Source organism: Pelobates fuscus, chromosome 2 (assembly GCF_036172605.1).
Source record: "Pelobates fuscus isolate aPelFus1 chromosome 2, aPelFus1.pri, whole genome shotgun sequence".
NCBI classification, from domain to species: domain Eukaryota; kingdom Metazoa; phylum Chordata; class Amphibia; order Anura; family Pelobatidae; genus Pelobates; species Pelobates fuscus.
Window position 1 is genome coordinate 223,249,648 of NC_086318.1, and position 23,622 is coordinate 223,273,269.

Below are 23,622 nucleotides of genomic sequence, written 5' to 3' on the forward strand. Positions count from 1 at the left end.
TAAATAAAGCAGTTTTAATGTATAGATCATTCCCCTGCAATTTCACTGCTCAATTCACTGTCATTTAGGAGTTAAATCACTTTGTTTCTGTTTATGCAGCCCTAGTCACACCTCTCTTGTCTATGATTGACAGAGCCTGCATGAAACCTGGTTTCACTTTCAAACAGATGTAATTTTCCTTAAATAATTGTATCTCAATCTCTAAATTGAACTTTAAATCACATACAGGAGGCTCTTGCAGGGTCTAGCAAGCTATTAACATAGCAGGGGATAAGAAAATCTTAATTAAACAGAACTTGCAATAAAGAAAGCCTAAATAGGGCTCTCTTTACAGGAAGTGTTTATGGAAGGCTGTGCAAGTCACATGCAGGGAGGTGTGACTAGGGTTCATAAACAAAGGGATTTATCTCCTAAATGGCAGAGGATTGAGCAGTGAGGCTGCAGGGGCATGTTCTATACACCAAAACTGCTTCATTAAGCTAAAGTTGTTCAGGTGACTATAGTGTCCATTTAATGAAGTGGTCTGGGTGCCAGGTCCCTCTAGTTTTAACCCTGCAGCTGAAAACATGTCAGTTTCAGAGAAACTGCTACGTTTCACTGAGAGTTAATCCAGCCTCTAATGTCTGTCTCACTGTCAGCCGCTAGAGGCGCTTCCGCTGGACATCCATAAGAAAGTATTGAGTAATGCTGTCCTATGGGCGGTTTGAATGCGCGCGCATTCGGATCTGACGTTGGCAGGGCGAGGAGAGGTCACCAGCGCCGAGGGAGCCCGGCGCTCGAGAAAGTTAAGTGGCTGAAGGGGTTTTAACCCCTTTAGCCCAGCGGGAGGGGGGCCCTGAGGGTGGGGGGGAGCTAACGAGTTTGTTTTCCTGGCACTATAGTGGTCTTAAAATAGCTAGCACTTAAAATATAGGGCAGAATGTCTGCGAAAAGAGACAGAATAAACGTAAAAAGGTCAAGGTCAGGGATAACAGAGGTACACGGAAATGAGAAACAAGCCAAGGTGAGCATAACAAAGAGCAAGAATAGTCAGGCAAACTAAAGTCAAAAACCCAGGTAAGTATAGACAAAAACACACTCTCAGGTAAACAGAAACCAAGACATGACAAGGAAACAAGGACAACCAGCAACTATATATACTCTTTATGGGGTTATGATTGGTTACAGAAGGTCATGATGTCACAAGTGTGTACACATCATCACAAAGAGCCACAAAGACTGACATTATAAAACAAGATCAGTTAGAGGGTTCCATGTCATATATGATGTCATAATGAGGCACCAGAAAGCTAAGGATGAGTGGGTGTGCTTTAGAACATAGCAGAAACATCACTTCCGTGATCGCATGGCGCTACAAGGGACAGGTATTGTAACAGTCACTTTCTGGTGTCTTCGCATATCTTGAGAAGACACCCAGATGGTGATATCGCGGTTTAGTGTGTGGTGATCTGTGGGTGCAGATATGCTGAGTTATCCTTGGAGGTAGTAGAATGAAAGACAGGGTGGCGCTTATTGTGATAAAATTCTGGTGCAGCTAACAATTACCCAAGTGCAATGTCACTATTTTCACTTAAAACGTGATAAAATTTGAAAACGGATAAGGTGATTTGCGCACGCAGAAAACTTTTGGTTTACTTTACACACAATATTTCTCTGGTAACCAATACAATGGAGTTTTTTTCCTATATTGAATAAATTAAAACACATAGAAAGTGTAATCTGTATACAGAAAGTATACGTACAGTTGCAAGAAAAAGTATGTGAACCCTTTGGAATGATATGGATTTCTGCACAAATTGGTCATAAAATGTGATCTGATCATCATCTAAGTCACAACAATAGACAATCACAGTCTGCTTAAACTAATAACACACAAAGAATGAAATGTTGCCATGTTTTTATTGAACACACCATGTAGACATTCACAGTGCAGGTGTAAAAAGTATGTGAACCCTTGGATTTAATAACTGGTTGAACCTCCTTTGGCAGCAATAACTTCAACCAAACATTTCCTGTAGTTGCAGATCAGACGTGCACAAGGGTCAGGAGTAATTCTTGACCATTCCTCTTTACAGAACTGTTTCAGTTCAGCAATATTCTTGGGATGTCTGGTGTGAATCGCTTTCTTGAGGTCATGCCACAGCATCTCAATCGGGTTGACGTCAGGACTCTGACTGGGCCACTTCAGAAGGCGTATTTTCTTCTGTTTAAGCCATTCTGTTGTTGATTTACTTCTATGCTTTAGATCATTGTCCTGTTGCAACACCCATCTTCTATTGAGCTTCAGCTGGTAGACAGATGGCCTTAAGTTCTCCTGCAAAATGTCTTGATAAACTTGGGAATTCATTTTTCCTTTGATGATAGCAATCCGTCCAGGCCCTGATGCAGCAAAGCAGCCCCAAACCATGATGTCCCCACCACCATACTGCACAGTTGGGATGAGGTTTTGATGTTGGTGTGCTGTGCCTATTTTTCGCCACACAGTGTTGTGTGTTTCTTCCAAACAACTCAACTTTGGTTTCATCTGTCCACAGAATATTTTGCCAGTACTGCTGTGGAACATCCAGGTGCTCTTGTGCAAACTGTAAACGTGCAGCAATGTTTTGTTTGGACAGCAGTGGCTTCCTCTGTGGTATCTTCCCATGAAATCCATTCTGGTTTAGTGTTTTACGTATTGTAGATTCGCTAACAGGGATGTTAGCATTTGCCAGTGACTTTTGTAAGTCTTTAGCTGACACTCTAGGATTCTTCTTCATGTCATTGAGCAGTCTGCGCTGTGCTCTTGCAGTCATCTTTACCGGACGGCCACTCCTAGGGAGAGTAGCAGCAGTGCTGAACTTTCTCCATTTATAGACAATTTGTCTTACCGTGGACTGATGAACAGCAAGGCTTTTGGAGATACTTTTATAACCCTTTCCAGCTTTATGCAAGTCAACAATTCTTAATCGTAGGTCTTCTGAGAGCTCTTTTGTGCGAGTCATCATTCACATCAGGCAATGCTTCTTGTGAAAAGCAAACCCAGAACTGGTGTGTGTTTTTTATAGGGCAGGGCAGCTGTAACCAACACCTCCAATCTTATCTCAATGATTGGACTCCAGTTGGCTGACATCTCACTCCAATTAGCTCTTGGAGATGTCATTAGTCTAGGGGTTCACATACTTTTTCCACCTGCACTGTGAATGTTTACATGGTGTGTTCAATAAAAACATGGCAACATTTCATTCTTTGTGTGTTATTAGTTTAAGCAGACTGTGATTGTCTATTGTTGTGACTTAGATGATGATCAGATCACATTTTATGACCAATTTGTGCAGAAATCCATATCATTCCAAAGGGTTCACATACTTTTTCTTGCAACTGTATGTGAAGATTTTGAGAAAACTCACAATTTTGAGAGCCCATTGAAAGTTGGCTCAGTACTTATGGCGCTTTTCATCTCATCAAGGAGATATTAAATGGAATTTCCAATAGTCACACTCCTCAGGAACTCGGCACTGCTGCAGCACAGGAACTCCAGAGTCCAAGGTAAGTGTTGAAAGATGAGTATTTATTAACAAGTAGTTTTAAAAACAAATAAAATTCTGTCCAAGATTGGATATGCTGCCATATTGGGGATGGCAGTGTATATCCGGTCCGGACCATATTTTGTAGTTGGCTGGTGTATGTACATGTGTAATTGATTATCTAATTGTTTGATTTTTTTTAACATATATAAAGTTCTGTATGGTCGGTTTATAACATACCTGCACCTGAGGAAAACTATTACTGGTTGAAACGCGTTGTGCTACAATTTTATTTGTTTTAAAAACTACTTGTTAATAAATATTCATCTTTTAACACTTACCTCGGACTCTGGAGTTCCTATGCTGCAGCAGTGCCGAGTTCCTGAGGAGTGTGATTATTGGAATTCCATTTAATATCTCCTTGATGAGATGAAACGCACCATAAGTACCGAGCCAACTTTTAATGGGCTCTGAAAATTATAAGTTTGCTGAAAATCTTTACATACATATACTTTCTGTATACAGATTACACTATGTGTGCGCAAATCACCTTATCTGATTTCCAATGCAAAGTTAACCTACCTGATGCTGCCCTCCATGGCACCTCCATCTTATTTCTTCAGTTCTGGGTGCATCATCCGCTAGGAGCACACATCATGTTTTACGTTTTACTCTTGTGTATGCATGGAAGTACAATGCTACAGTGAAACAAAGGGATATTATCTTGCCATAACTGAGGTAATGCCTTGTTCCCACAGCCATTGCTAGCAATGCATGGGGAAAGTGAAAAAACTTTGCAGCAGTAGTTCCACCCAGGGCCATCTTTAATACTGATTGGACCCTGGACAAGCATTTGCTTGGGCCCCCTGCACTACCCCTTTTCCCTGGCATGCAATCACGCCCTCCACCAAAACATAGTGGCAGAACTAAACTAGAAACAGCCCTCGTACAAGGCTTCTTTCGGGCTCACTATTGCAAGAGTGGCTTTGGCAGCTGGGGCTCTACCATTGTCCTATGCTTGCAGGGTTGTATTTAGTAATGAGCAGTGTTTGTGTGTTTGAATGTAAGCATAGTTTGTATGGCGTACACACACACAGACACACACACTAACACACAGACAGACATACTGAAACACACATACTGATGCACAGACAGGCACACTGACACCCACACAGACAGACACACTGGTACACACACGCAGAATTTACAATTTGATAGCCACCATCCAGTTTCTTACCTTTTGCTGGCGGGTGGCTTCCCTAGGGTCCAGTGTGCTGGCTGAGGTAGCTGGGAGTTAAGCTCTCTCTCTCCCGGCCTGAACCCCTCTTCACTGTCTCCTCTGGAACACCAGGTCCTCCTCCCTTTGACACGCCTCCTGTTCTGTGTGAGAAAGTGACCAGCCCTCACTTTCTTCCATGCTGCCTGGTCACGCCTGACTTGGCCCCTGCTGACACAATCCCACCGGGTGGCCCTAAGTGCATGGGCCACCCGATGGGCCCCCTTAGTGAGTGGGTTCACTGCCCGCAACAATTTATGTTAGGATCAGTGATCCCAAAAGAAATTGTTGCGGTCAGAAGGCAAATAGAACATCTGCCTTGGGCCCCCAGCTGTAACAGGGCCCAGGGCAGCTGCCCCGTTTGCACCCCGTTAAAGAGGGCCCTGGTTCCACCTTTTGTCAAGGTAGGATTTTAACATAAGAAAAAAGTAGTTCCTATATCTTTTGAATGCATTGGAAGTTTAATGAAATTCCAACACACAGGGTTAATTCACTAAAGTGAGAATTCAAAGTGAATTCAAAGTGAAAGGGAAACTCCAGGTACCAATAAACGAGTTGTAGAATGCTGCACCATAAGCCTGCCATTTAAGCCACACACCCTCACTCCAGAAAAATACTTCTTTATCAAAATAGTATGCACACAGCCCAGCTACTGACAGTACTTAATGATTTAAACAACAAAACAACCTGCACTAGAAGGAGAGGACACCCATGGAAGCATATAGTAAAGATATCAATATCTGTGTTTGCAGTTTCTTTGACTGTCTACAGCAGGGGTAGGCAACCTTTTAGCAGCACTGTGCCGATATAGGATTGTGATGTCCCGTAGCGTGCCGATCCTCAGGCTCGTCGCTACCACGCAAGCTAACCAAGCAATTGCTTTGGGTCCCGAGCTGGCCTGGGCCCCCAAGCAGGGCCGGTGCTTCCTATAAGGCTGCAGCCACCTGAGCGCTCTATAGAGAGCCTCAGGCGGCTGCAGCACTGCCTCTCTCGTCACCTTCCCTTCCCTGTAGCGTGGCCGAGCTCCTCTTCCTCCTGTCAGTCCGTCCGGGTACCACGCGGTACAGGAGATTCAGTTTCCTGTTCCCGGCCGGACTGACAGGAAGTGCACCCTGAGCTCGGCCACGCTACAGGGTAGGGGAGGTGAGAAGAACGGGGGGGGGGGGGGAGGAGTAAAAAGAACATAGGCGGGGGAGTAAGAAGGACACGGGGGAGGGGAGTAAAAAGGACACGGGGAGGGGAGTAAGAAGGACACAGGGGGAGGGGAATAAGAAGGACACAGGGAGAGTGGGAGGGGAGTAAGTAAGAAGTAGTAAGAAGAACATGGGGGAGTAGTAAGAAGAACATAGGGAGGAGGGAGGAGTAAGAAGAACATGGGGGGAGTAGTAAGAAGAACATAGGGAGGGGGGAGGAGTAAGAAGAACACGGGGGTGAGGAGATTAGGAGACCACAGGGAGGGGGGAGGTGAGGAGAAGGGGAGATTAGGAGAACACAGGGAGGGGGATGGTGAGGAGAAGGGGTGATTAGGAGACCACAGGGAGGGGGGAGGTGAGGAGAAGGGGAGATTAGGAGAACACAGGGAGGGGGATGGTGAGGAGAAGGGGAGATTAGGAGAACACAGGGAGGGGGTGAAGAGAAGGGGAGATGAGGAGAACACAGGGGGGGCGAGGAGAATGGGAGATGAGGAGAACACAGGGGGGGGGTGAGGAGAAGGGGAGATTAGGAGACCACAGGGAGGGGGAGGTGAGGAGAAGGGGAGATTAGGAGAACACAGGGGGGGCGAGGAGAATGGGAGATGAGGAGAACACAGGGGGGGGTGAGGAGAAGGGGAGATTAGGAGACCACAGGGAGGGGGGAGGTGAGGAGAAGGGGAGATTAGGAGAACACAGGGAGGGGGGATGGGGAGATGAGGAGAACACAGGGAGGGGGCTGAGGAGAAGGGGAGATGAGGAGAACACAGGGGGGGCGAGGAGAATGGGAGATGAGGAGAACACAGGGGGGGGGTGAGGAGAAGGGGAGATGAGGAGAACACAGGGGGGTGAGGAGAAGGGGAGATGAGGAGAACACAGGGAGGGGGTTGAGGAGAAGGGGAGATGAGGAGAACACAGGGAGGGGGTGAGGAGAATGGGAGATGAGGAGAACACAGGGAGGGGGGGTGAGGAGAAGGGGAGATGAGGAGAACACGGGGGGGGGGTGAGGAGAAGGGGAGATGAGGAGAACACAGGGAGGGGGGGTGAGGAGAAGTGAAGATGAGGAGAACACAGGGAATTTTCAATTGTTGAAAATGTTCAAGTTTTATGCACATTATATGCAACAGCAATATTTGCACTGTAAACCTTTTTTATTTATATAAAGTGTGGGTGAACTTAAACTGTATGGCTATGCTGTGGTTCCTGTAGGCTTTGCGTGCGGGGGGGGGGGGGGGGAGACCATGTCCATTTTGCTTGGGGCCCCCAAATTCCTTCAAACGGCCCTGCCGATCCTATTTTTTTAAATTGAGGTGTGTGTGCTGCCGTATTCTGCTTGTGTCATTTATACTGTAATTGCTTTGTATCGTTGTATTTGTGCGTATATGAGCTATTATATTGTATATGTTCATTAGTAGTTTATGGTATCGTGTATGATACATATGAATGTGGGCTTTGTATGAGTGCTGCTTGTGGAATTGTGTGTAGATGGATATGTCACATTGTGTGTTAGGTAGTGTATGGGGTCTGTTTGGGGTTTTGCATGTGAGAGGCTGCATGTGGGATTGTGTGCATGTATGTAGATTGTTAGTGGTGTTGCGTTTGTGGGGATTGTGTGTATGTTTGTGTGTGAGCTGTTCGTATTATTTGTATGAGGGGAGGCTTATTCTGCAGGTCTGTGTATATCTAGCAGTGTGGGTGGCTTCCCTTGGTTCCAGTGGGGACCAGCCTGGGCAGGTACAGGTCAAGGACAGGAGCTGCAACATCAGCTGTGGGCTGCTCTACTACAGTGTGGATTCCTATTCACAAGTGCTGGGAGGAACTGATCTGAGATCACTACCTTCGTGCTGCAATGCATAAATTGAGGATTGTCCTTCACTACCTCTTTGTATTAGCAGATATCTGAAGTTTCACTGAGACTCCTGATAGGCCAGACCCTGTTTGGCTCTAGCAGCCTTGAGTGCCGTGGAAAGACACCTCGAGTGCCGTGCATGGCACTAGTGCCGTAGGTTGCCTACCCCTGGTCTACAGCTAGGTTGTCAATTAAAAAGAGCTCACTTAGTGCTGTTGGGGCTGAGACTTTATGCATACCATTGGTAAGGAAGTCTTTTTGGCATGAGGGGGAGTGGATAAGGAGGCAGAATTATGGTGCAGGAACGCTTACTGGTGCCTGGAGTGTCCCTTAAACCCCTTAAGGACCAAACTTCTGGAATAAAAGGGAATCATGACATGTCACACATGTCATGTGTCCTTAAGGGGTTAAGGTCAAAACAGCCCAACTGGAAAACGCTCAAGTCAATTATGCTTCTAGTTCAGCGACTATGGCCTTAAATTGTTGGTTATGGTTAAACAGTGAAATCACATTTAACCCCTTAAGGACCAAACTTCTGGAATAAAAGGGAATCATGACATGTCACACATGTCATGTGTCCTTAAGGGGTTAAAAACCTGGTTTTAGGATAATATTTCTAAATGTGCCAGTGTTGCCTGCAGAAATAAAGGTTTGTATAGTGTGGACTATGATCGCTTTGATAACTGCTTTGATACCAGACGACAGTCAGAAAACGTTATGGATTAGTACCTATGTTGTATGTTAATGTACGCCTTTATTAGCACCTCATACTAAACTAAACTAAATGACCTTTGATTTTTAGAACTAAAACCAGACAAAATTACATCATCGCAAGTGAATAGGTTTGAAAACAATGGTACTTTACACCTTAGACATCCTAGAATCTTACCTCGGCCAGCATATCATGGAGTTCCCCTTCAGTTGGACAACATCCTAAAGATCTTATGATTGTCCCAACCTCTCTACAAAGAACAACAAATTCTGTTAGTAGATATGGGAATGTTCACACAGAATGCAGCCCTTTGATTTGAATAATGTCATTTTGTGAATTGGTATAGCTGTATGATAAATCATATGGTACTCGGATGCTAAATCGTCATAAGTCTGTAAATGAGATTTTAAAAAGATATCACATTAATATTATTTCATTTTATGTTTTAAGTCCCAGGGAAATAAATATGTGAATGTCATTGGTCTCAAAAAGATATCATTTCAAAGTTAGAACCTATTGTGATGCAGTGGGCGACCTCGCATTCATTGCATTGTTTGTATTATGCTGAAAACTGTGAGGCCATCATTGAGATAAACATGCCCCTGCCACCATTGTAATAAGAACAAAAGCGTAACAATAAACGACTAAAGAAGGCTAGTGCCACATTAAAGCAAATAATATATGACATGTGTGATCACGAAGTTGAAAAGAGCATCTCTCCCAAGGACATAAGGTCTTTAGGTCATCTTGGAAGCGAGAGGAAAAATGCCTCCTGGACCAGCTGGGACATCATGAAGTGCAGTTTTTATTCAGCTCAAGCAGATTTTAAAAGGTTGTTTCAACTACCATGACCACTTATACTATTAGAAGTGGTAATAGTGCATGCAATTTGTACCTAAATCGTTTTAGTTGAAAAGCTGCTTATACAGAGCAATATATCATTTTGTGCAGGGGTGTAATTATATCCCGAAACACATGATGTAGAGAGACTGGAACTCTGTTATATACTGTTCTATACTATCCTCTGTACCGCCCTCCCTCCTTCCTTTTCTCATTGACTGGGGAGAAGGTGTCTTTATGGGTGAGGTGAACTTTCACTCACGGTGTTATGGCATTCAGTGCGCCATCAATGCTTTTCTATGAGAAGCATTTGACTGGAGCATGGACAGGAAGAGGATCACGCTGCGTGACAACGGGGAGAACTTGGCCCGGCACTGAATTCAAGGTAAGGTTTAACCCTCTTTTTTTTTGCTGTTTTTGATTTTTTTTTTTTTTAATTACAGTACAGTGCAAAAATGGTTGGAGTAGCAATTTGACTGAAGACTGACTTTAAGTGGAATGCAAGCTTATGAAATGATTGGATTAATGTAAAGACAGTGTGCTGTAGTAATATGGCTCTGGAGTGACCTGGAGCCCTCCCCCAAGTTAGTAGTAAACCATTTGCTAAACATGTTCCTTCTTAGCTTAGAAAAGAGAGCTTCTGGCTGCAGAACGGCAGAGAGTGGCAGCCGGTGCACCCTTGGTAAGAATTCAAACCATTAGCAAAGTGTATGCTGTAGTGACTGAGCTTCTTGGAGTGTTACTTTAAACGTGTAGTACAGCCAAAGTGCTTTAAATATAACAATTTGTTACAAGTTGTTTTTTTTCCCCCTTTTTAGACTTTAAAACTCTGTGACCTAGTCATTATAGTTATTGCTTCAAACTTTGTTTAAAATTTGCGTATATTCATTTTACAGACACTGTTGCTGTACTTGTAGAATATCGTGGAGACATTGATCTCAACTTGTGGGATACCAAAAGGGTTATTCTCTAAATCTAATATCCCTCATTGAACTCCTGCAAAATCACAGTTTAAAGTTCAAAACTTCACACGTGAAAAGTTATCCAAATCAGCTTCTTTTGCAGTTTTACTTCATATCTTTGCTCATTTACTATGATATCATAGAAACATAGAAACATAGAAACATAGAATGTGACGGCAGATAAGAACCATTCGGCCCATCTAGTCTGCCCAGTTTTCTAAATACTTTCATTAGTCCCTGGCCTTATCTTATAGTTAGGATAGCCTTATGCCTATCCCACGCATGCTTAAACTCCTTCACTGTGTTAACCTCTACCACTTCAGCTGGAAGGCTATTCCATGCATCCACTACCCTCTCAGTAAAGTAATACTTCCTGATATTATTTTTAAACCTTTGTCCCTCTAATTTAAGACTATGTCCTCTTGTTGTGGTAGTTTTTCTTCTTTTAAATATAGTCTCCTCCTTTACTGTGTTGATTCCCTTTATGTATTTAAATGTTTCTATCATATCCCCCCTGTCTCATCTTTCCTCCAAGCTATACATGTTAAGATCCTTTAACCTTTCCTGGTAAGTTTTATCCTGCAATCCATGAACCAGTTTAGTAGCCCTTCTTTGAACTCTCTCTAAGGTATCAATATCCTTCTGAAGATAGGGTCTCCAGTATTGTGTACAGTACTCCAAGTGAGGTCTCACCAGTGTTCTGTACAATGGCATGAGCACTTCCCTCTTTCTACTGCTAATACCTCTCCCTATACAACCAAGCATTCTGCTAGCATTTCCTGCTGCTCTATTACATTGTCTGCCTACCTTTAAGTCATCAGAAATAATCACCCCTAAATCCCTTTCCTCAGATGTTGAGGTTAGGACTCTATCAAATATTTTGTACTCTACCCTTGGGTTTTTACGTCCAAGATGCATTATCTTGCACTTATCCACATTAAATGTCAGTTGCCACAACTCTGACCATTTTTCTAGTTTACCTAAATCATTTTCCATTTGGCTTATCCCTCCTGGAACATCAACCCTGTTACATATCTTAGTATCATCCGCAAAAAGACACACCTTACCATCAAGACCTTCTGCAATATCACTAATAAAAATATTAAAGAGAATGGGTCCAAGTACAGATCCCTGAGGTACCCCACTGGTGACAAGCCCAAGCTTCGAATATACTCCATTGACTACAACCCTCTGTTGCCTGTCACTCAGCCACTGCCTTACCCATTCAACAATATTGGAATCCAAACTCAAAGATTGTAGTTTATTGATAAGCCTTCTATGTGCAACAGTGTCAAAAGCCTTACTGAAATCTAGGTAAGCAATGTCTACTGCACCACCCTGATCTATAATTTTAGTTACCCAATCAAAAAAATCAATAAGATTAGTTTGGCATGATCTCCCTGAAGTAAACCCATGTTGTCTCTGGTCTTGAAATCCATGTGTTTTTAGATGTTCAACAATCCTATCCTTTAACATGGTTTCCATCACTTTCCCCACTACTGAAGTAAGGCTTACTGGCCTATAGTTGCCCGACTCCTCCCTATTACCTTTCTTGTGAATGGGCACAACATCCGCTAACTTCCAATCTTCTGGGACTACTCCTGTTATCAATGATTGGTTAAATAAATCTGTTAATGGTTTTGCTAGTACACCACTAAGCTCTTTTAATAGCTTTGGGTGTATTCCATCAGGTCCCATTGACTTATTTGTCTTTACTTTTGACAGTTGAAATAGAACCTCTTCCTCTGTAAACTCACGTGTAATAAATGACTCATTTATCCTTTTTCTTAACTGAGGTCCCTTTCCTTCATTTTCATCTGTAAATACCGAACAAAAATATTCATTGAGGCAGTCAGCTAGACCTTTATCCTCATCTACATACCTTCCTTCTTTTGTTTTTAATCTAACTAATCCTTGTTTTACTTTTCTTTTCTCATTTATGTATCTAAAAAAAGTTTTGTCCCCCTTTTTTACTGACTGTGCTATTTTCTCTTCTGTGTGGGATTTGGAAGCTCTTATAACTTGCTTAGCCTCTTTCTGCCTAATCTTATAGGTCATTCTGTCTTCCTCACTCTGGTTTTTTTTATAATTACTAAATGCTAACTTTTTGTTTTTTACTATTTTGGCCACATCTGCGGAGTACCACAGTGGTTTCTTGAATTTTTTGCTTTTACTGACAAGCCTAATGCAATTTTCTGTTGCCTTCAGTAGTGCAACTTTTAAATAATCCCATTTCTTTTGGACTCCATATAAATTGCTCCAGTCTGATAATGACTCCTTTACACATATTCTAATTTTAGAAAAGTCTGTTTTTCTAAAGTCTAAAACTTTTGTTTTTGTGTGGTGTGACTCAGTCACTGTTCTTATATTAAACCACACTGACTGATGATCACTGGATCCTAAACTTTCACCTACAGTAATATCTGATACCAAATCTCCATTTGTTAACACTAAATCTAGTATGGCCTCTTTACGAGTTGGCTCCTCAACGACTTGTTTTAGAGACAATCCCAGTAGGGAGTTTAGAATATGTGTGCTCCTGGCACAAGTAGCTATTTTTGTTTTCCAATTCACATCAGGAAGATTAAAGTCACCCATGATGATAACTTCCCCCTTCATTGTCATTTTAGCTATTTCTTCAACTAGTAGATTATCTAACTCTTCAATTTGTCCTGGGGGCCTATAAATCACACCTACACGAGTTACTGTGTGATTACCAAATTCTAACGTAACCCAAACGGACTCTATGTTCGCCTCACTAACCTTTATTAGGCTAGATTTTATGCTATCCTTTACATACAGGGCCACCCCTCCCCCTTTCTTGCCTTCCCTGTCTTTTCTATATAAAGAGTACCCTGGTATTGCTATGTCCCAGTCATTTTTCTCATTATACCATGTCTCAGTAACAGCGACTAAATCTACACTATCAGTTGCCATTATTGCCACAAGTTCATGGATCTTATTCCCTAAACTGCGAGCATTTGTAGACATGACTCTAAGCTTATCATTTTTTAACACACTTGCTACAGGCACCTTCTGTCCTTGTTTTGGGGGACAATTGGATTGATGTTTTATCACCCTTTTGCCCCCCCCTCCTAGTTTAAAAACATCCTAGCAAAACCTCTGAACTGCTCACTGAGAACATTTGTTCCCTTTTGAGAAAGATGCAAACCATCTTTTTGTACAGTTTAATTCCATTCCAAACAGAGCTACCATGAGCAATAAAGCCAAATCCTTGCTCCCGACACCATTCACCAAGCCACAAGTTAAAGTCCCTAATACGCATCCGCCTGTCGTTCTGAGTGTTATGCACAGGCAGAACTTCAGAGAATGACAGTGTGGAAGCAACCTGCCGTATATCATTGGCAAAAACACTAAAAACTTCCTTAACCTCTGAAACCTCATTGCAAGCCAAGTCATTTGTCCCTAAATGGACAAGTACATCCAATTCCCCTTCCTGCTTTGCTTGCTTAACAATATTACAGATACGTCTCCTGTCTCTGTGAGCAGTAGCTCCGGGAAGACACCTCACAAGACCACCATTGTCCATCTCCACACCTCTTATGATGGAATCCCCCAACAACAACTGCTTTCTATTAGGCCTCACCATAGTCTTCAAGCCTCTCTGCACAACACCACTAGCCTCAGTGCCTCTCTGCACAACACCACTAGCCTCAGTGCCTCTCTGCACAACACCACTAGCCTCAGTGCCTCTCTGCACAACACCACTAGCCTCAGTGCCTCTCTGCACAACACCACTAGCCTCAGTGCCTCTCTGCACAACACCACTAGCCTCAGTGCCTCTCTGCACAACACCACTAGCCTCAGTGCCTCTCTGCACAACACCACTAGCCTCAGTGCCTCTCTGCACAACACCACTAGCCTCAGTGCCTCTCTGCACAACACCACTAGCCTCAGTGCCTCTCTGCACAACACCACTAGCCTCAGTGCCTCTCTGCACAACACCACTAGCCTCAGTTCCTCTCTGCACAACACCACTAGCCTCAGTGCCTCTCTGCACAACACCACTAGCCTCAGTGCCTCTCTGCACAACACCACTAGCCTCAGTGCCTCTCTGCACAACACCACTAGCCTCAGTGCCTCTCTGCACAACACCACTAGCCTCAGTGCCTCTCTGCACAACACCACTAGCCTCAGTGCCTCTCTGCACAACACCACTAGCCTCAGTGCCTCTCTGCACAACACCACTAGCCTCAGTGCCTCTCTGCACAACACCACTAGCCTCAGTGCCTCTCTGCACAACACCACTAGCCTCAGTGCCTCTCTGCACAACACCACTAGCCTCAGTTCCTCTCTGCACAACACCACTAGCCTCAGTGCCTCTCTGCACAACACCACTAGCATCAGTGCCTCTCTGCACAACACCACTAGCCTCAGTGCCTCTCTGCACAACACCACTAGCCTCAGTGCCTCTCTGCACAACACCACTAGCCTCAGTGCCTCTCTGCACAACACCACTAGCCTCAGTGCCTCTCTGCACAACACCACTAGCCTCAGTGCCTCTCTGCACAACACCACTACACTCTGAAAGTGCAGAAAATGAATTATGTAGAACAACAGACTGTGCAATATGCCAATAATTGATATTTAGACTATTCAGTGATGTCGATCAAAGAACTTTGCTCCTTAATGTAATGCATATTTGTTAATTATACCCAAAACTGTGAGGCAGTTTTATTTATAGTTCTAAGTGTGATGATATGTGATTCTGTCCACATTGTGCGTGGGGACTGTAGATTTCTGTAGAAATCCATATAGGCTAACCATGCATATCAAAATGCTAAACTCCGTCACTCGAGCAGATGTTAACAAGTGCTTATTTAACTAACATTATTATTTTCATGTTAAGGGACCGGCTAGGAAAGCATACTGTTGTTTTTATGGGTTTCTGTTTTTTACTATATGGCCCAGGATTCAGGGGGTGCATTGCCCATGTGATGGGTGGGCACTGAGGACCTGTAATGTGTCTGCCGGATTCAGTAGTTTCCATTCTGAGTGCCCTATATTTAGTCATTTAGACCACTTTTCAGAACACAATATTTTTTAAACTGAACCCCCAAAGATTCTGTGAACTGTGGGCCCTGACTGTGCTATGACTTAAAGGGATACTCAACATCCATTGAGTCAACATTGGGTTATATCTAAAAAAAACTGTTTGCAGATCTCTTGTCTGAAGCCTTTGTAAGCACTCCCTTCTAATCCAGCCCAGTCTAATTACAGACTGCCCAATGCAGTTTAATAAAAGGTTATTTCAAGGCCGGTGCTCTGAGCTAAGCTACCAAAATGTAAGAGAACCGTTTGTCTGAATGACAAACCAGGGGGATGTGGGAAAGATAATTTATAAAAGTGACAAATGAAAATAATGTAAAATGAAAATAAGAGAACACATTCTTCACACATAAAGCACTTCAGCAAGCTAAAATGTTTTAGGTGTTTAGAGTGTTACTTGAAGTAGAGTGTGATGTCAGAGTGATGTCATATATATAATTTATTACAAGATGACATATATTTACAGAGTTATTTACTAAAGTGAGAATTCAAACTACATTTAAAATTTAAGGCCAGAGTAGCTGAACTGAAAGCATAATGAACTTGAAAAAAATTGCCATTTTGGCTATTTTGTCCTTACGGAATTAACTTTGAATTCACCTTGAATGCTCACTTTAATGGATAACCTTGTTATTTGTTTTATGATCTATTATAGAATTACTTACCTACAGCCACTCACTCCAGCACCACCATTCTTCGAAGCTGTAACACCAACCCTCCACTACCACCCCTCTCTGCTATGATTGGCCCTGCCTGTGAGACTTTCCCAATCAAGGAAATCCTCAGTGCTGATGCCAACATGCTGGCGTCAGTGATCCCCATAATCCGCCAGCAAGCGTGAAGACTGCCTTCTGTGAGAATAATATAGGGACAGGGAGCAAGAGAACCATCTAGGGGAAGATTTTTGTGCTCCCCCTGTAACTCTCTCACAGGCATTATATCCTGTGTGCCAGTCTATTGTCATGAATTTGATTGATGGGTGGCTAGGAGTCCAAAGCATTTAGGGGTCTTAAATAAAAATCTATACATTTGCTAGCATTTCTGCTAGAACAATGTATAGATTAAATGTAATGCTCTTTAATTTAAGACTAACAGACTAAAGTGAGATTCCAAAGTACATTTCAAATTTAAAGGGACACTATAGTTACCAGAACAACTACAGCTTAATATATTAATTCTGGTGAGTATAGTTAGTCCTTCCAAGCCTTTTGCAGTAAACACTGTCCTTTCAGAGAAAAGGCAGTGTTTACATTACAGCCTAGGGATACCTTCACTGCTTCCTGGGGCAGTGCTGCACAGTGTTCAGCACTGACATTCAATGTCTCCACCCTCTGCATGGAGACACTGAATTATCCTCATAGAGGTACTTTGATTCAATGCATCCCTATGAGGAGATGCTGATTGGCGAAGGCAGCATTTGGCTCTGCCCCAGGCAACCTCAGCCAATCCAATGATTTCCTATGGGAAAGCATTGTGATTGGCTGAGATCTTCACTTCTGATGATTTAAGTCAAGGAGGATGCCAAGGAGTGGCCAAATGCCACTTTCTTTTGGTTAAAGGTCGTATAAACGATATTATGTTTCCTTTTTCAAATTTATATGACCCAAACACACATCAAGTCCTGAGAACATTTAGTAAATTGGAGGCATTTGCGGTGGGTGTCTTAGTGGTAGTGGGTGACTGGAATCTTTTTTGAACCAGACTTCTGACAGCACATATATGAGGAGGGACTCTCTGAGGCATCAAACATTTTAATCGCAAAGTTGCCTCCAGTGCCGATCTCAGCTCCCAACAGGCAGCATTGAGCTTCTGAAATGTCATTTTCAGGAATCGCATAGTGCCGCCAGGCAGTGGTTAGCATATTAACTGAGAGCTGTCAGTTGACACTTTGAGCCAATCAAAAAAGTTGGCTTGGAAAGAAATGTACCTTTTCCAAATCAGTTTTGTGAATGGGGAGTTACAGATTGGCTGGGAGCATCAGTTAACTGCTTTCAGCCAATCAGCAGTGGCCCTTCCCAGCGGCACTCCGTGGTTTCGGAAGCTGTATGTCACCTAGGGAGGAGCTGAGATCGGCGCTGGAGGCAACTTTGGGGATAAACCGCTCAAAAACTGTTTAAAACCTTGCTGGTACCATAAGAACCTAATTTAGATGTTATGGTCCCTAAGCTTTCCCTTTACGTTTTATTTTACTTGTACTATGAACAATATATCTGTATGATTATCTTGTTTCATCTGTATGCGGATACCTGTCCAAACTTTTTACTCCTCTGTGGCTATGTTCCTTTAAGATACCCAGGTTTTCTTTTAATTGAGGCAATAACTTCTTATAAGAACACTCCCAGGGAAGTCACCTTGAGATTGAATTGGTCTTGAGACAGTTTGAGATACGGACAAAATGCGGAAACCGGAATTTATTGCAATGCATTCTACTATTTTTTGCCACTCATCTGAGGTTTTATCATTGTTTACTTACTCGTTCAAGAGCTGTACAATGTGGAATTAATCAATTATCTTATTGGGGTCCAATGTTCTTCTGCAGTAGCTAGAGAACAATCCAGACAGGATGTGGTGAGCATTGCTCCATATCTCCTTTTTGATCTAACACGTGCACTTTCACAGATATGTTTGCTGCAGATTTGGAGCATATCACCCACACATTTGCATACTGCAGGTTTAAAGCACACTATACTTTTCTGTATCACTTAAATCCGCATGGTGGTAAGTACCCATAATTAGGGAACAGTCCAGCCTCTTACTAGCCTGCGGAAGGGAACCATCATCATTGTCGCTTAAATGTACTGAGGATATCCAGGTCTTTTATGTCAATTGATATTTTCTTACAAGTAGATACTATAACTCCATTATTGCTGGGAGCTCGCAACATTGTTTGTAATATCTGTTACACCTGCATCTTGTTTTGAAGTATCCTTTGTAACACATTATTCAAAGGGCTACTTCTGTAGGTATAAGTGTTAAAGCGGCACTGTCATGCCGAATCCCGTTTTTTTTTTAACCCCCCTCCCGCCTCCACTACATCCAATTGACCCCCTAGTCACCCCCAAATGCCCCTAAGCCCCCCAGATTACCTATTTTTAAATCTGTATCTTCTGCCCCGATCTTTATTCAGGGCGCCGCCATCTTTGTGTGGGTAGGTGAAGTCCCTGTGGGACACGTCATCTACCCACACTAGACAGACTGTGAGATTCCCGCACATGCCCAGTGAAACATCTGGACATGCGAACGGGAATTTCATCTATTCATTCATTCATCAGACAGACGAATGAATGAATAGAAAAAATCAGACGAACAAACTAACACTGAGTATCACTGAGTATCAGTGTTCGTTTGTTCGATCAGTTTATTACAAGGAGGGAGCTACCGACGTGCAGCTCCCTCCTTGTAATATGTAAAGACAGAAGCGGTGGGGAGCTGTGCTCCCCACCACTTCATAAGCCCCCCAGGTCCCCCCCCCTCACTCTATGGGGGTCAATATGACCCCCATAATAGCACAAGGGAGATTAAAATCTCCCCAATGCCCCTACTCGCTATACCGCGAGTAGGGGCATGTCCACTAAACAGTGAGCAGCCTGTGGCTGCTCACTGTAAAAACATAAATGGTAATAAGGGGGGGGGGGGACCTACTGTCCTCCCCCCTGGCCCCCACCCCTGCGCGGTGGGTGGGGGCACTAATAAAATAATAAGGGGGGGGACCTACTGTCCTCCCCCCCGGCCCCCACCACTGCGCGGTGGGTGGGGGCCCTAATAAAACAATAAGGGGGGGGACCTACTGTCCTCCCCCCGGCCCCCACTCCTGCGTGGTGGGTGGGGGCCCTAATAAAACAATAAGGGGGGGGACCTACTGTCCTCCCCCCCCGGCCCCCACCCCTGCGCGGTGGGTGGGGGCCCTAATAAAACAATAAGGGGGGGGGACCTACTGTCCTCCCCCCCGGCCCCCACCCCTGCGCGGTGGGTGGGGGCCCTAATAAAATAATAAGGGGGGGGACCTACTGTCCTCCCCCCTGGCCCCCACCCCTGAGCGCTGGGTGGGGGCCCTAAATAAAGATAGGGGGGGACCTACTGTCCTCCCCCCTGGCCCCCACCCCTGCGCGGTGGGTGGGGGCCCTAAATAAAGATAGGGGGGGGACCTACTGTCCTCCCCCCTGGCCCCCACCCCTGCGCGGTGGGTGGGGGCCCTAATAAAATAATAAGGGGGGGGGACCTACTGTCCACCCCCCTGGCCCCCACCCTTGAGCGGTGGGTGGGGGCCCTAAATGACCCCCCCATCAAGGTGACTAGGGGTCCCAAGCCCCTAGTCACCCCCCCCCCCCACCCCAAAACATTCTAACCCCTACCTACCCCCCTCACCCTAAAAATAGTGAGGGGGGAATAAAATAACTAACCTGTAAAAAAAATAATTAAACTTACCATTTGACGTCTTCTTTTTTCTAAATTCTTCTTTCTTCAGCCCCCAAAAAGGCCAAATAAAAATCCATCATACCCGTCGCACTTTAAAAAAAAAAAAAAAAAAAAAAACGAGCGCAAAAAAAAAAATTAATCCATGTTCACCCATGGAGGGCACGCCGCGTACTGAGCTCCGCAGGGCGGGTCAAGGCTTATATAGCCTTGCCCCGCCCTGCAATTAGGCTTAGAACACACTGATTGGTTGGTTTAAGCCAATCAGAGTGCTCTGTGTCATTTTACAAGCGTGGGAAAATTCCAAAGAACTTTCCCACGCTTGTAAAATGACACAGAGCACTGTGATAGGATGGTTTTCAAGCCATCCAATCACAGTGCTCTGTGTAATTTTACAAGCTTGGGAAAGTTCTTTGGAATTTTCCCACGCTTGTAAAATGACACAGAGCACTGTGATTGGATGGCTTGAAATCCATCCTATCACAGTGCTCTGTGTCATTTTACAAGCGTGGGAAAGTTCTTTGGAATTTTCCCACGCTTGTAAAATGACACAGAGCACTGTGATTGGATGGCTTGAAATCCATCCTATCACAGTGCTCTGTGTCATTTTACAAGCGTGGGAAAGTTCTTTGGAATTTTCCCACGCTTGTAAAATGACACAGAGCACTGTGATTGGATGGCTTGAAAACCATCCAATCACAGTGATCTGTCATTTTACACAGCGTGGGAAAGTTCTTTTGAATTTTCCCACGTTGTGTAAAATGACACAGAGCACTCTGATTGGCTTAAACCAACCAATCAGTGTGTTCTAAGCCTAATTGCAGGGCGGGGCAAGGCTATATAAGCCTTGATCCGCCCTGCGGAGCTCAGTACGCGGCGTGCCCTCCATGGGTGAACATGGATTAATTTTTTTTTTGCGCTCGGTTTTTTTTTGTTTTTTTTAAAGTGCGACGGGTATGATGGATTTTTATTTGGCTTTTTTGGGGGCTGAAGAAAGAAGAATTTAGAAAAAAGAAGACGTCAAATGGTAAGTTTAATTTTTTTTTTTTTACAGGTTAGTTATTTTATTCCCCCCTCACTATTTTTAGGGTGAGGGGGGTAGGTAGGGGATAGAATGTTTTGGGTGGGGGGGGTGACTAGGGGCTTGGGACCCCTAGTCACCTTGATGGGGGGGGGGGGTTCATTTAGGGCCCCCACCCACCGCTCAGGGGTGGGGGCCAGGGGGGGAGGACAGTAGGTCCCCCCCCTTATTATTTTATTAGGGCCCCCACCCACAGCGCAGGGGTGGGGGCCAGGGGGGGAGGACAGTAGGTCCCCCCCCCCCTTATTATTTTATTAGGGCCCCCACCCACAGCGCAGGGGTGGGGGCCAGGGGGGGAGGACAGTAGGTCCCCCCCCCCTTATTATTTTATTAGGGCCCCCACCCACAGCGCAGGGGTGGGGGCCAGGGGGGGAGGACAGTAGGTCCCCCCCCTTATTATTTTATTAGGGCCCCCACCCACAGCGCAGGGGTGGGGGCCAGGGGGGGAGGACAGTAGGTCCCCCCCCTTATTATTTTATTAGGGCCCCAACCCACAGCGCAGGGGTGGGGGCCAGGGGGGGAGGACAGTAGGTCCCCCCCCCCCCCTTATTATTTTATTAGGGCCCCCACCCACCGCGCAGGGGTGGGGGCCAGGGGGGAGGACAGTAGGTCCCCCCCATCTTTAACCCCCGCGCGGGGGGGGGGGGTTATTAGGTGTTTTTTTGTTTGTTTTTTACAGTGAGCAGCCACAGGCTGCTCACTGCTTACTAGACATGCCCCTACTCGCGGTATAGCGAGTAGGGGCATATTATTTACTAATACTAAGTAATCTTTACTTAGTATTAGTACATTTGGCTTCAAGACCAATTCAGGTCTTTCAGCCTTTTAGTAGATAGCTCCCTGATACCGTGGGAATTAGGGAGTTATCTACTAAGCGGCTGCAAGATGCAGCCACAGCAATGAATAGGATCGGAGTTTCATTCATTAGAATGAAATTCCGATCCGAACAAAGTACCGAATTGCATCCTAACACCAATGGAGAAACTCTTCTCATTCTGTAAGGATGCAATTCGGCAGTTTTGCCAGCGTTCTGTCTAAGTGACAGGACTTTCGGCAATACTGACAGGAAGCATTGTGGGAACTGGGAGGAAAGCTAGGGATCATGGGAAAATTGCTCTGACCAGCGGAAATGAAGCACACTTTGCTCCTCCGCTGGTCAGAGCTGGTCAAGCGGAGGAATCCTCCATAAGACAGAGTCCCTACTTTGTCTTATGATTTTAAAGAAAACTAAAGAAGAATGGAAGAAAAGAATAACAGATCCTGAGAGAGGGGGAGAAGAGGAAGAGATTGAGGAAAGGTAAGTTCGGCATGACAGTGCCGCTTTAATGCTTTGCTAAACGTTTTATGCAGCATTTTTGTTTTTCAATATAGCTTTAGTAGCCACTTATGGTTTTATTGCTATTGCTACTAAATATGTGTATTTTTATTCATCCTGAGGCTGTTGTTCTTGGGATGATTCTAATTTTCAGGGGAACCAAATATCTAATACATACTTATATTCTTATTTTTATCTTTAAGCATCCTCTTAAGGTTAGTTACTTTTTCTCTGTACACACATATGGCTGTTAAATACTATACATCATATCATGAGATCTTGAATTTCTTGGAGAAGGGCATAGGAAAGTACCGGATTATTGTCATTTTTAAGTTTAAAGGGGAACTGTCACTTCTGGGTGCTTTTTCATTGCTTTGCATAACAAATATTAATGTGTTAGGTGTACATATATACACATACTGATCAGCCACAAAATTAAAACTACCTGCCTAATACCTTATAGGTCCCTCCATCCTGCCAAAACAACTCTGATGCATCGAGGCATGGACTTCACAAGACCTCTGAACATGTCCTGTGGTATTTGGCATGAAGACATTAGCAGCAGATCCTTTAAGTCCTGCAAGTTGCATGGAATTGTTGTTCCAGCACATCCAACTGATGTCATTAATCAGACTGAGATATGGGGAAATTGGAGGCCAAGGCAACACCTTCAACTCTTTGTCATGTTCCTCAAACCATTCCTAAACAATGTTTGCAGTCTGGCAGGGTACATTATCCTGCTGAAAGAGGCCACTGCCATCTGGGAACACCATTGCCATGAAGGGGTGTATATGGTCTGGAATAATCTTTAGGGAGGTGTCCAAGTAACATACACATGAATGCCAGGTTCCATGAACCCAATGTTTCCCAGCAGAGCATAACACTGCCTGCGTTGGTCTGCCTTCTTCCCATAGTACATCCCTGCTGCACACATACACCTGGCCATCCACCTGATCTAAAAGTAACCGTGATTCATCAGACCAGGCAACCTTCTTCCATTGCTCCATGGCCCAGTTCTGCACTCACCACTCACGTCCCAAATGAAGGCTCTTTCGGTGGGGACAGGGGTCATCAAGGTCACATGGTCATCATCTGACCAATCTGCAGCTACACAGTCCCATACAAAGAAAACTGTGATGCATTGTGTTTTCTGACTCCTTTCTATCATGACCAACATTAAGTTTTTCAGCAATTTAAGCTACAGTAGCTCTTCTGTGTGATTGTACCAGACAGGCTAGCCTTTACTACCCACATCCATCAGTGAACCTTGGGCGCCCATGACCCTGACGCTTGTTCACCGGTTGTCCTTCCTTGCAATAATTTTGGTAGGTACTAACCCCTGCATACCGGGAACACCCCACAAGACTTGCCGTTTTGGAGATGCTCTGACTCAGTGGTCTAGCCATCACTA

The 23,622-nt window shown here is 44.4% G+C and overlaps 1 protein-coding gene across 1 annotated transcript in view; it reads right to left on the reverse strand.

Annotated features, from left to right (window-relative positions):
* Nucleotides 1-23,622, reverse strand: part of EFCAB2 (EF-hand calcium binding domain 2) — a 47,729-nt gene that overhangs the window by 21,002 nt on the left and 3,105 nt on the right. The window contains exon 3 of the mRNA XM_063443208.1: nucleotides 8,708-8,780. Coding sequence (XP_063299278.1) covers nucleotides 8,708-8,780 — 73 coding nt within the window. The remainder of the gene's footprint in view (nucleotides 1-8,707; nucleotides 8,781-23,622) is intronic.